We start from the raw sequence: 13,005 nt of genomic DNA on the forward strand, positions 1-13,005 counted from the left end.
AGTCGCAGGTAGGCACAACAAAAAGAGACTGTCAAACAATTAAGCTTTCGGCTGTTTGACAGTCTCTTTGTTGCCCTATCTGCAGCTCAGCATCTCTGCTATATGTAGTAATCTACACTTTTCATAATATTATGTTTATTCCATCCTGGATTCACCATTGTTTGATTTTTTTTATACATGTGGAATTTGTTTTCCACTGCACCTATTATTCTGTCACAGTACTTTAAAGTGCTCTGGCTCAACCAGTATCACCCCACTCCTCAGTCTGCAAAAATGAGATACCTTCAGTCAAGTAGTACATTTGCTTCAGCACCAGTCATCAGTGTTTGCATACTACAACAACGCAACGAAGCTGCTGCAAGAGCTCCACTGCTGAATACGTGTGAGTATTTAGGCGGCAACTGCGTGAACCAAGTGCACTGTTGCCACACAAACCATGTTACTAACAGACATCTGTTCTTCATAATGCTAGACGTGCCTGCACCTTTGGCAGGGGCCTGGCTCTCCATACCCTCAGTATGGCCGGCTACACAACACTATGTGTCACTAGAAGTAACTGCTTCTAATCATTAATTTGTCGGGAAGACGTACAAGATAGGATGTGACAGCATCCTTGTACAATAAATTCTGGGAGTTCTAGCTGCCAACTGATGGTATAGTTGACACCTTATTTTATCTTTCCAAGTCTCCAGATAGTTCACTGGATCTAAAGTCTGGGAGTAGTTTAGTGAGTCTGGGTATTTAAGCTGTAATATGTTGTGATAAATGTACTGAACACATTTTACAGAGGATACCATCTGGTATCTTCCTTCAAACATGGTTTTACACAGAGTTGTGTATGTGGATCTTATATTTAAAATTTTCTTGAAATATAAAAGTGTTTCAACATTTGTTAATTGAAATGTTGGTGTTCTACCCCTCAAGGGTTAACTTGCAAGATGTAATTCACAGTTTAAAATACAGCACAGCACCCGGTGACTGTGAAGGAGACAGTAACACGTCATAATTCTAAGAACATTCTTTCTCTAGCTAGAATGCTCAAGACGAGATGAATAGACAACATAGTAGACAAAACACAACAAATCACTGATTTCCACGCATCTTGGTAAAGTACTACACTAAGCATTCTATCAAACCTCCTCAAAGAAAAAATGCTGGAGACAGAAAGGAGAGGAGCAGAAAACAAAAAAGGAGAAAGAGAGAGAGAGAGAGAGAGAGAGAGAGAGAGAGAGAGAGAGAGACCAAATGAAAAAGAAATATATAAATTCTTCAGTGAACTATGTCTTCATTTTTGTTTCTAATAAGCTTGTTAGGTAAATCCCTGATAATATACACCCCTCTTCTGAAGACAAAGTGTGCACACTCAGTAACATCAACTAGGTGTTTTCAAATAAGCAAAACACTCATTTATGATTTTTATCTGCAGCAAATGAATGTTATGAAATGTCTCTCATTAACTATTCACATTAAGTCCAATACATGTGCTGTTCCAATTCCTTTTAAGTACATCATTACCACCCAGCAGAGAGAGAGAGAGAGAGAGAGAGAGAGAGAGAGAGAGAGAGAGAGAGAGAGAGAGAGAGAGAGACTGTGTGTGTGTGTGTGTGTGTGTGTGTGTGTGTTTTTAGAAATGCCAATTGATAGTTCTCACTACTTAATTGCAGCTCTAAAGTAATTCTTGCGTGCCACACTGCATGTAACACATTAGTCTTCATCGAATTTTATTCTGCTGTGCTAAGCAACTACGACTGCAATCTTGTGATCTGAACTAACACAATAATCTTGAGACTGCCAATTATTGTTACTGAATTCTGCAACAAAAGAATGGAATTTTATCATTGCTATGAATGTTGAGGGAGAGGGGGAAAAAATAAAAAAAAATTATGGCTTTGAAACATTCTTTATGTTTCTAGTTAAAGAAACGCTATACATCATTTGACTGATCCCTTTACAAAGGATCACATTAAAAACTGCTCACTCAAAACCGCCGACTTCATCTGCGATTTGTCTACCAAAAAGAATTCTTTACAACGAATTAAAATTATCTACAAATATTTTGCTTTGACATACGAAAAAATTACAAGATGTTCACATCAATTCTAAGTCTTTTTTACAAGCATCGTTTGTTTAAAAAAAATACAACAACAACAAAGGGATAGTTTGGCCTCAGGAATTTTAAATTCCCTTCAAGAACACTGACGGCCCAAATTCCACGTTTCTCTTATCTCTGTACATTTTACAGGCATGTGAATTTACAAAATGCGAGAACACACGAAAATTATAATAATGGGCTTGCCACCCCACTTCACTTTCTAAGGACAAAGCATATTACCAATTATACTATGACAAATACACAGTCAGTATTTCTCAATTGTTTTCACCAAACACTTAGATAAAATTTGGCCACAGAAATTTTCAACTGCACACACTACTTGGACCACAGCCTCCATAAATGCTCTGTATTATAACTCTCGAGATTACAAAATGTTGCAGGACGACACGAGACATGGCAGCACCTATTGAAGCAACTAATAACTGATTTAACTTCATTTTATAAAGGTAAGTGAAATTCTGTTCTTAATGTTCCGAATCCATAGAATTTTATCTCATAAAATTACTCTGACAAGTTATTCTGAAAGACACATATTAAGTCATAAAGAAAAAAATAACTATTTCTTTGATCAAAAATATAATTGCCGAGATTGCTCACTCACTAAAAAAAGTATTTATTCTTCCTTATATTTAGAAAAACAATCACCGAATTCATAGTACGTCACATCTGCAAGATCCCTACCTCAGAAGAATCGGTCGGCAGAACATTATTTTTGCAAATCAAACTTTTGTCCCTTTATGTTACCTGAGGGGACGTATCCAATATCTACAACACAACATTATATTACTATTAAATTACACGCATACTCTCTTCTCGTAATAAAATAAATTAGCACTCAGACACAACTCAAGTTGTACAATGTCGCTCACATGTGATTTAACAATTTATACATGTCCTGTCGCAGCAATAAGACTGCGTAGGAAATGCTTGCATCAGCAGCTGACTGAATAAAGGAACCTATCTAGGGGTAAAGAAAAACAACAACAAATGGAATAAAATACAAAAGGTACGGTAATAAATTAGAATGCCTCACTGCTGATACAATTGCTTCCTAAACACATTATCATCGTGACTGAGACGATTCTTCTTTTTTGTGCAGGTCTACGACATGGGGTGGCGGTGCAGCAGGGGAGCTCGGGCAAGCCACTTTGTGGGCCATGGTCGGCAGTGATGTCCGATGGTGCAAGTGATGATTGTTGGGGCTGGGTGCCTTTGCACGCTGGTGTGGCTGTGGGAAAGACTGGAACAGTTTCGCACGCTGCTGTTCTTCTTCTTCAGCACGGAAAGCGGCGGCCACGAGAGGATTGAAACGTAACTGAACAGGGTCAAAACGGTATGCACTGTCTCTGAAGGGATCAGCTGGTGGCCAGCCTGGAGGTACAGGCCCAGGAGCAAAATGTGGAGGTGCTATGGGTGGCGGGGGGCGCAACGACCCAGGCGGAGCGTGCCTCGCTGTCAGATAGTGGTAACCTGTCCTTCCCAAAAGTACTACATCGTCCTCTTTGGGTCGCGGCTCCTCCTTCACCCGAATGGCCTCTTCAGGTGCAGCACCAGTGGCAGATGTGCCATTACGTATGGGAGATCTGTCGCGCACTACTGCCTGTTTGGCATGTTGTTGCTGCTGTTGATGTTGATGCTGTTGCTGTTGCTGTTGCTGCTGCTGCTGTTGTTGCTGCTGCTGCTGCTGTAACAAACGCTCTCTTTCACGTTCCATTTCGCGTCGTTCCTTCTCGCGTCGCTCACGTTCCCTTTCCCGTTCGGCTTCCAACTTCCGCTGTTTCTCTCGTTCGCGCTGTTCTTCACGTTCCCTCTCTCTACGGCAGCGTTCCCTTTCACGTTCCCTTTCCTCCAATTCTGCTCTCCTCTCCAGCATGCTTGGTTCTGGTTTCAGACCCCATGGACCAGCAGCTGCTGCAGCTGCAGCAGCAGCTGCAGTTACTGGAAAACCAGCTGTTGTTCGCTGTAACCTGTAAGCAAACAGAAAGAGAAATAATTCCAAATATTTTCCTTTTTTAAACATCTTTAAACGATAATAGAAAATACATGTATGTGTTGGAGAACGTGTTTGACAGAATAGATTCCAGTTGTTTCATGACTACATATACTTACAGTAATAAAACTGCATGAAGAGCCTCCTCTGTTTCTAACACTTATGTCTGGCTTCACACAATACAAGTAATTAACTGAACTAAACTGTACAGCTATGGGAGGAAAAATGTACTAATGTTTGCAAATGGCAATCTCCTGAACAAACAAAATTAGAAAGAAGGGGACATTAAAGCAAATGGCGAAATCTCTTCTACAAGAAGAATGTCTTGGATTCTCCTCAACTAAAAAACCAGATAATATTACTATAAGCATCACTGCCATGAGCTTGACACAGGAGTTTTGTGACTGATGATGCGGGATCTCTCTCATTGTGCTTATGACTCAATGTAAAGGCAGCTTGTTCTTCTGTGTGATCAACAGTATTTCTTCTATGGATCCCAAAGAGTTTTTAAGAGAAATTTTAAATTCGCACAGAGAAAGACTGACTGACCAGTCAAACATAGAACAGATGACATACAACACACGGTGACAAAACAAGATGATCAACAGTTTCCTTTCTTAAAATTATGTAACATATATGCAGAGAAGATTCTGGATATTGAAACATACAATAGTAAATACTACTTGGCGTACAACTACTGTCAAAGGAAAGTCTTACAAAAGTATCCAGAGCATCCACTGAAGAGAGCAGCAAAAGAGGAAAGTACCAAACAACAAGCTAATGGGATCACTGCAAGAGCTAAATAGACCATATGAGTGGTGTATGAACAACTGCAATGGCACCACTTTAGCAAATTATACTATTCATGCAACCGAATCAAACAAAAAATATTGGTGGCAGGAAGTTGATGAACTGCTGAGGTTATAGGAAGGAAACATGATCTTCAGTAAGAACATCAGAAGTAAAAACACAGATGACGGACATAGTTCATGAAGCAGAGCATGAAAATATCTACGAAGCATTAATACAAGAGGAACAATAAAGCATAGTTAGAGATTTGTAAGAAATAATAAGTAATTTTTTCTCACTGGGGCTGTATTACGACAGAGTTTGAAAGATAACAGAAGAGATCTGACAATTAACGGTTTCATACCCTGCCTGCAAAAATAAAAACTATGAAAATTCTACTACAATTAATTACTGATTAAAAATCAATTTTCAGTATTACATCTAATATCAAATACAGAACTATAAAATATACTTAGACATTAATTATAGTCTACAAGGAACTGTATTATGTACAGTGTATCTTTAACAATCTTTAACAACAAGAACATATTCTCATAATAATGTTACATCTTTCCTCCTCATAATATTGTTACATTCCATCCTGGATTTTCTGTTGTTTGACAATGAGAAACTGGTTACTGTATAAGGAACTGGAGTTTCAGAAATTGCAAAAAACTAAGTGCAAATGGAAATACTGTTTCAATTAAGCAGAGCTAACACTGTACATCACTTTTTGTCAAAAAATGTAGAATGTAAGCAACATGTATTCAACATGTATTTCATGTGTAGAGGGCCTCTTGGTGCCAGAATAAAACTGAATCTAATGTTCTCTATCTTTTTTGAAGCAATTACCGATTCCACACAACCCTGCCAATGAACCAACTACTAACCTGCTCCAGTGATCGTGGACTGGTCCGAGAGCTCCAAGTGGTGGAAGGTCTCTTGGAGGAGGAGGAAATACTGATGCCCCAAGTCCAGGAAATGCTGAGTTAGGACCAGCAAACGTAGCTGGATAGCGACCAAATGGAGATACACCACTCGCTGAAAACAAAAGTGTTGCATTCTTACAGATTACATAAATAAAGCACGAAAACAATAATAAACTACAAACACAATGTATGTTCAAGAAACTTTTGAAAGAGAAATTCATGTATCTATACCCCTAAATGTCCCAGTTCTTTTTCCTCGTTCACTTCAAAACAAAGGCGTAACTATCCCAAAATGCTGAAGATTCAATTCCTAATTTAAAATCTAATCACATTTCATATTTGTTATTATAGCTAACAGAAGTATGAAAATCTCAACATTACATGAGGCCACATATCATATTCACACTGGGCAGCTATAATGTTTCTTTCTGTTAAGTTATAGCAGAGCTTTCCACTCTGTCAGCTTCAAAGCAAACAACCACGATTATCAGTAACATTTCGTTGCACTCGAGTCCTTACCACAGCATATATGAACTACTCTCCAATTTTCAGTTTTTCAATTTTTTCACAAAGTCTCTTTTCAGGTCAATACATACTTTCAAAATATACAGAATTAGAATGTACAAACCAACACATTAATGAGATGCTTATACGTTTCATTACTTAACCATGTAGTATTATAAAGTAGTCTGATGACAGAAATCTAATGTTTAGGGATTTATTTGAACACTCAACAAACAGCACTCATCTACCCCACTTTTATTTACCTGTCAGTTACAATCAAAAGAAGCTATACAACTGTCAGACAGCAACCTTCCTTCCTTCACCTGTGTTTTGTTTACATTTCTGCATTACAACATATTTCAAAATGTTAAACCGCTATCAAAAACTTTACGAAATAAAACTATATGTATCTCTCTTATCAAAATGTAATATACTGAGGGTGAAAAAAATATGGGAACACCACAAACACAACACATTACCATGCCTAATATTGTGCAGGAACACCATTGTCTCAGAAAGGATAAATGCAAATCCTGTATGGTCTGTAAGGGAATCTTACACCAATCTTCCTGCAAAATAGTGGCAAGTTCATGGAACAATGATGGAGATGGATAACAACCTGCACCCTTCTCTCCAAAGTAGACCACAAAGGCTAAATAATCTTGAGATCTAAAGACTGTGGTGCCAGGGGAGATGCAATAGTTCATCCTCAAGCTCACAAAACCAGTTCTGGATGATGCAAGCCATGTGAACAGGTCGCACTCACAAAACCAGTCCAGGATTGTGCAAGCCTTGTGAACGGGGTCCTTTCTTCTCGGAACACAGCACCACCACTGGGGAACAAACATTGTACCATGGGATGGACCTGATCAGCCAGAATGGTCACATAATCCTTGGCAGTAATGCAGCTTTGCAGAGTATTCGTGGGGCATACGGAATAAAACGACATGGTTGGCCAAATCATCACTGAACCCCTATCACTATTCACTCCTGGGAAATAAACTCAGCCAGGAGTTGGAAACATTGAGAAACCGGACTCGTCGGACCAAATTACATTCTTGCATCACTCCGAAGTCCAGGTTTTATGACTCTGGCACCACGTTTTCCTGTTACAGGCATTTCCACAATTCCCTCCTTCCCTTGATTATGTTTTGGTGCTGACAGGGTTCACAAATGTGACATTCATTTCCGCAGTGACATTTGCTGCTGGCATCCTCTTATTTTTCATCACAATCCTCTTCAATGACCGTCTGTCATGATAACTCAACATACAGTTTCATCAGTGTTGTGACTTGGTTGATAATGATTTTCCACTTTTTCTGTATGTGGTATAAATTTTTGTTACACTTCTAACACCTTAGTTACTGAAGAACCCACCCTAAAAGTACCAACAATTTACCCACATTCGAGTTCACTTAGCTTCAACATAACGCACTCACAACTACACAGAATACTGTTCTGACCACGACTGATGCTCACAACATATTGAGAACACTGCACAGGTGCCGTTCATGATCAAATACAACAGTGCAACCTGTAGGCTTGGCTAGATCTGCATTTATGTTCAAGCATGCATTTCTCAAAGTTTGTCTGTATTTTTGTCCAGTCCCTAAATCTCTTGATTATTTGGTACAATTGTCATATTTATTCCAAATTAACATGTATGATCAGTAAAGTAAAACCAAATATCTAACTGACCATGTTGATTGCTAGTACACACTTTTTTTTTTTAATATCCAACCAATTTCAAAATTGATCTCTTGCTGTTTACAGGTATACAGCTCAATTCACATAGCTGTAAAATTTCAACATACCTAGATGTGAAGCAGGTGGATTAAGAAAAGTGGCTGGGTGAGGACCCGCATCAAAAGGCGGTGTTCTGTGGGTGGCAGCAAGTGTTGTTGCAAATGGAGGCAGGTCGTGAGGCCTCGTAGGAGGAAACAAATGGTTCGGTGGTCGCAGCAAGTCTGCCTTCCCTGCTCCAGCCTTTGCCTCAGCTTGCTGCTTCTGCTGGTGGTGGTATATTTCCCAGGCAATGCGAACATGCATTGCATTCCAACGTCCAGTTTTCTGCAACATCAGGCAATACATAAATACACAGCAATTATGCACAACTGACATTCTGCGCTGCTCTTATGAATCACTAAATGAAATCAACAAGTCACCAACTGTGTAATTTGTGGTCTCAAGAAAAGTCAGCAGTCACTGCTCCTGCTACTTCATTTACAGTATGAAATCATAAAGCAGTAAAAACAGAAACACTTACTTCTCTTTTTTGCACAAGAAATGTGAGAACAGATTCATCTGAGAACAACAACGAAAATAATTAAAAGTTACGTTCATTTCCTAAATCAGGCCTGGTCTAATGTTAAGCTTCTTACCGATAAACAAAACAGTCCTCTTACAGGTTTCCTAATTTGTTAACAAGAAACACAGAATCTCTCTTCACCTCTTGATTTAATCACTATAGGAAATATTTCTGATGTGAAATAATGACTTCAAGTTTTTTTAACTTTTAATGTGTTCTTTTATGGACATTTGTTGCAAATGTATTCACTTCTGCTGGCAAATTAAATAAGAACCACTGCTTTTCCAAACATGTCTATATCTTTGCACAAATAATTATTTTAAAAAATCCCTAGATAAAATAATGTCATAAACCTCATTATCCAGACATAAAAGCTGTGAAGAACCCAAAACTGAAAGCATTAAATCATGTGCAAATTTGTTGGTTGGTGGGTTCTCCTTCCACCCCAGTTACATTTTTCAGGGACAGTCGTGTAGTTTACATCAGCAGGTACCAGCACAATTTCTGAATGCCTAACCCACGAGCAGTTAAAGAAGATGCCTGTCGGGAGTCACAGATGCTTTAATACAGACAGACAGTACTTCAAAATATCACATATATTTTAATCTTCCAGTAAAAGCTTCTGCACTAACTAACCAGACATTATTGTGCTGCATACATTAGTTTTATAAGTGAAACAAAATAATCAACTAACTAATAACAGACCTTTTCAGCCTGGTAAGTTAATAATACTATATTTCAAAATAGAGCAGTAGGGCATGATATGTAACCCAGTTTCTGTCGAAAGATCAATCACCTTAGGGTCATAATTACACAGAATCCTAAAATGAGTATTCTGATACACTGAATAAATGGCCAGAAATGAAAATTCCACGTGGTTATGAGGTGTTTAAAAAGCAACCGTTTTGTAAACTGCTTATGTTTTGTAACAAACAATGGCATGCTACCTTTTAAGACAAGTCACAATCACAAAATGTGACTACAGAACAATTTACCACTTTACAATTCAAGAATGGTTGTCAAAGATGGAGAATTACTTGTTAGCCCCTTTACTTAATTTTTTTTCAAATTATGTTCAAAAAATATTTGTTTTTATTAATGAGAAAATCCTATAATGAATGACATTGCTTATAGGCATGTAAGGATGGCTTTTAAAGTTACAAAATTTTGAAAATCTGAAGTTTACTTGTGCACTGGACTTTAACTAAAATATTCTGAAACTTGAAGTCATTTTTTAGTTTATGTGTAACTGCAAAGTCTAAAAAAGTATTTCACAATGGTTTCCTGGGAAAATAAATCTTGGGAGGAGCTGGCTAGAGCACAGTGGATGTATTTATCTCACACCACTGGCAAGTACCTGCCACTCAGCTGACAAACTGTCATCACTTTTAGTCTCTAATGAAGTAACATCACATTCTCCTTCACTTTCTCAGGCGTTAAATTCAATGTCAAAGTCAGTAATCCTTTTTGAAAGCATTGCCTAAACAACAATAGAGGATAGAGTCTGAAAGCACACATTTTGTCAGCTACCCAACCAAACCTGTACACAGTATAGACAATATCTAGTGGCAACCACCTCTATCAAAATGCAACAGCCAGGCTGTAAATGTAGTACCAGATGCTCTCTAGTGGCCAAACATGTAAGTATCAGCGCTGAAATGGATGTAAGTGGAATTTTATTTTTTCGAGGGTGTCTTCTTATGTTGCCAGAGTATACTCATAATAAAAACAGCACCTCGGGGCATTATGTTAATGGGGTTAAATGAATACAAAGACACAATATCATGGTGCATCAATATGTACAGTCTGTGACATTAAACTAATGCACAAAAGAAGTTTATAGCCATGGACTGACACTACTGGGAAACTGGATCATTCGACTTACTGCCCGACGTTCTTATCAGAGGATTGTTCGAACATCAGAATTTGTTGGGACTGTGCTGGATCAAGAGAAAGTTAAGAAACATTATACCATTCATTAACCTGTCCATTAAATGAACCCTTTGAAGAATACAATCTAGACAGCACTGTTGGAGCATCAATTACCCTGATCACAATGTGTGTAGGGAGAAAGACAAATGGTTCCGAGTGCATGGTTCAGCTCCTTTAATGGACTATGTTTTACTGCATGAACCGAGATTGGCTACCTTTACTATGGACAGCTGTTAAAGCTAAAGTTTTTGCTGTAAGAGGTAAGTTGATTATGTCCAGAAAAATTTGAATATTAATTTCTGACCATTACTTTCTGATCTCAAAGTAACATTTGCATAATTATGACTCTAAAGGTTTAGAGACGACCCTTATAAATACAAAATTAAGACTAAGTGAATATTTGAACTCCAAGTTTGTGTATATCCTGTAATATAACGACCACTGCAATATTTATGTCAATAACCATTATTAGGAAATATTTGTGTGACAGCAGAGTGGCACTGCATGCATAGTTACAGGACTTGCTACTTTTAGGAAGAGGATGTGTAGAACAACTAACTACAGCTAAGTAAGCAGGTGAGCACCTACCACTGGCTTGGGTTTCGAGGGATCACCCATCTGCTGCGGAAAGAAAAGAAAACAAAGCATTACTTATTAGAACAGGGAAATGCATTCATGCAGTATGGACAGGTTTGAATATAATGTTACAGGATAATGGCACAATCACAGGTTTAGGGATCCATTTAGAGTTCGTTTATTTTATAGACTTTATTAACATTGGCATAAATGGTATGGTATTAACATAAGGATAACAGTTAAAATGTTTTATTAATGGAACCCACATAGACAAGCAATCATCTATGAGGGACATGCTATCAAATTTTTCACAGGTATGCAAACTACAGCAGTCAGCAAATACAAAAAGCATACAACACTGAATGATTAATGTGAAATGACATACAGCAGTGCTTAAGAGTATTTATTGTAGTACACAAATTGCATTATGTATTACAACATACTTGCATGTCTCCCCCTCTTTAAATGAATAACTAAGGGATGGTAGCTATTGAATAAATTCATCTTTGATTATTTTCATTTAATAAATTTGTCTGTCTGTCAGTTCATTTTAGCGAGGGCATTAATAACTGGTTGCTGGTGACAATTACTTAAAGAAGAAGAAAAGTTTACAATTGAGAAACATCTATGACAGTAATTTTGACATATAATTTAAACATAGTTCTTATTTGCTTGGTTTTATTGAAGATGAATCTCTAGATATATTTCTCCATAAGCAGTGCTAGTCATGAGCTTGTCGAGAACCAATACAATATGGCAAAGCAGTAAGCCAAGCCACAGCATGATGACATAAATGGAGTATCACTGCATGCGGGCGATTTATTTAAGATTATATAAGATGCAAAACACAGATATTAAGCATATACCTTTGGTGTGAATGTAGGAAGGTGACTGGGAGGTGCAAATGGTGTTGAACCTCCAAGGCTGGGATGTAACAGTCCCGGTGAGAAACCAGGGTAACTTGTCAGACCAAGGTTCTGACGGTAGAATGGCGAGTCGACACTCCCAAGCTTTGGAATATCCTTAAACTGAAACAGCCCAGATATTTAAAATACTGCATTAACTTTACTAAAAAGGGATGTTAAGACAGTTAAAGGCAAGACTTGTACACAATGTCATTATATCATCTTTTTGGGTCTTTTTTCAATAAAGAAGTATAAATTTTCAAACTAATGTAAACATTACAGAAGTAACTAGATCAAAGAAGCAGAAATAAGTATTTTTCTCATAACCAAAGTATAAATTTTCAAACTAATATGAATGTAATAGAGGTAACTAGCACAAAAAAGTTGAAATAACGTATCAACATGGGACTTACCAAAGGAGGCGGGAAGAGCGTGGGACCCGGGGGAGGAGGTGGCAACAGAGGTGCTGTTGTATGCTGATGAACATGTGTGTGCTGGTGTTGGTGATGGTGCATCTCAGTTCGTAAATATGGTGGCGGACCTACGTTGAGAGATCGATCTTGGGATGCAAGAAACCTGTTGTCTAACTCTCGGCGCAAAAGATCTGCTTGATCTGTAAACAAAAACGTGGAATTATAGTACGAAAAAGAAGAAGCAAACATACGAAACAAAATTGTAATGTAACACATTCCCGGTCAATGCAACGTGTACTCTGTAGGGGAAACTTTTACATATGATGGAACGGGTCCCATTATTTAGTTATTATTCACTGCCTGTCATTGCTATTCCCACTGTAATAACTTCAAAACTTGCACAATTATTCACAGATAATAAAACACACCCACTACATTATATAAAGCCAAAATTGGGACTTGGGTTATGAAACAAAGTAGACAGTGAAGGATTTACACAATGTCAAAGACAACAACTACATCTCACAAGCACCCATGAAACTAATA

At 37.9% G+C, this 13,005-nt stretch overlaps 1 protein-coding gene across 4 annotated transcripts in view; it reads right to left on the bottom strand.

Annotated features, from left to right (window-relative positions):
- Positions 1–1,884: 1,884 nt before the first annotated feature.
- LOC124619808 (fibrosin-1-like protein) overlaps positions 1,885–13,005 on the bottom strand; it is a 733,239-nt gene continuing 722,118 nt past the window's right edge. For 2 of the 4 annotated variants that reach the window (XM_047146413.1, XM_047146404.1), the window contains exons 12-17: positions 12,460–12,659; positions 12,008–12,169; positions 11,154–11,186; positions 8,140–8,395; positions 5,783–5,933; positions 1,885–4,080 (exon numbers count right to left, since the gene is read on the bottom strand). In XM_047146413.1, the coding sequence (XP_047002369.1) occupies positions 3,177–4,080; positions 5,783–5,933; positions 8,140–8,395; positions 11,154–11,186; positions 12,008–12,169; positions 12,460–12,659 (1,706 nt within the window). In that variant the 3' untranslated portion in view covers positions 1,885–3,176. The remainder of the gene's footprint in view (positions 4,081–5,782; positions 5,934–8,139; positions 8,396–11,153; positions 11,187–12,007; positions 12,170–12,459; positions 12,660–13,005) is intronic. The other 2 variants (XM_047146422.1, XM_047146430.1) reach the window with 2 other exon arrangements.

Source organism: Schistocerca americana, chromosome 1 (assembly GCF_021461395.2).
Source record: "Schistocerca americana isolate TAMUIC-IGC-003095 chromosome 1, iqSchAmer2.1, whole genome shotgun sequence".
In the NCBI taxonomy this organism is placed as follows: domain Eukaryota; kingdom Metazoa; phylum Arthropoda; class Insecta; order Orthoptera; family Acrididae; genus Schistocerca; species Schistocerca americana.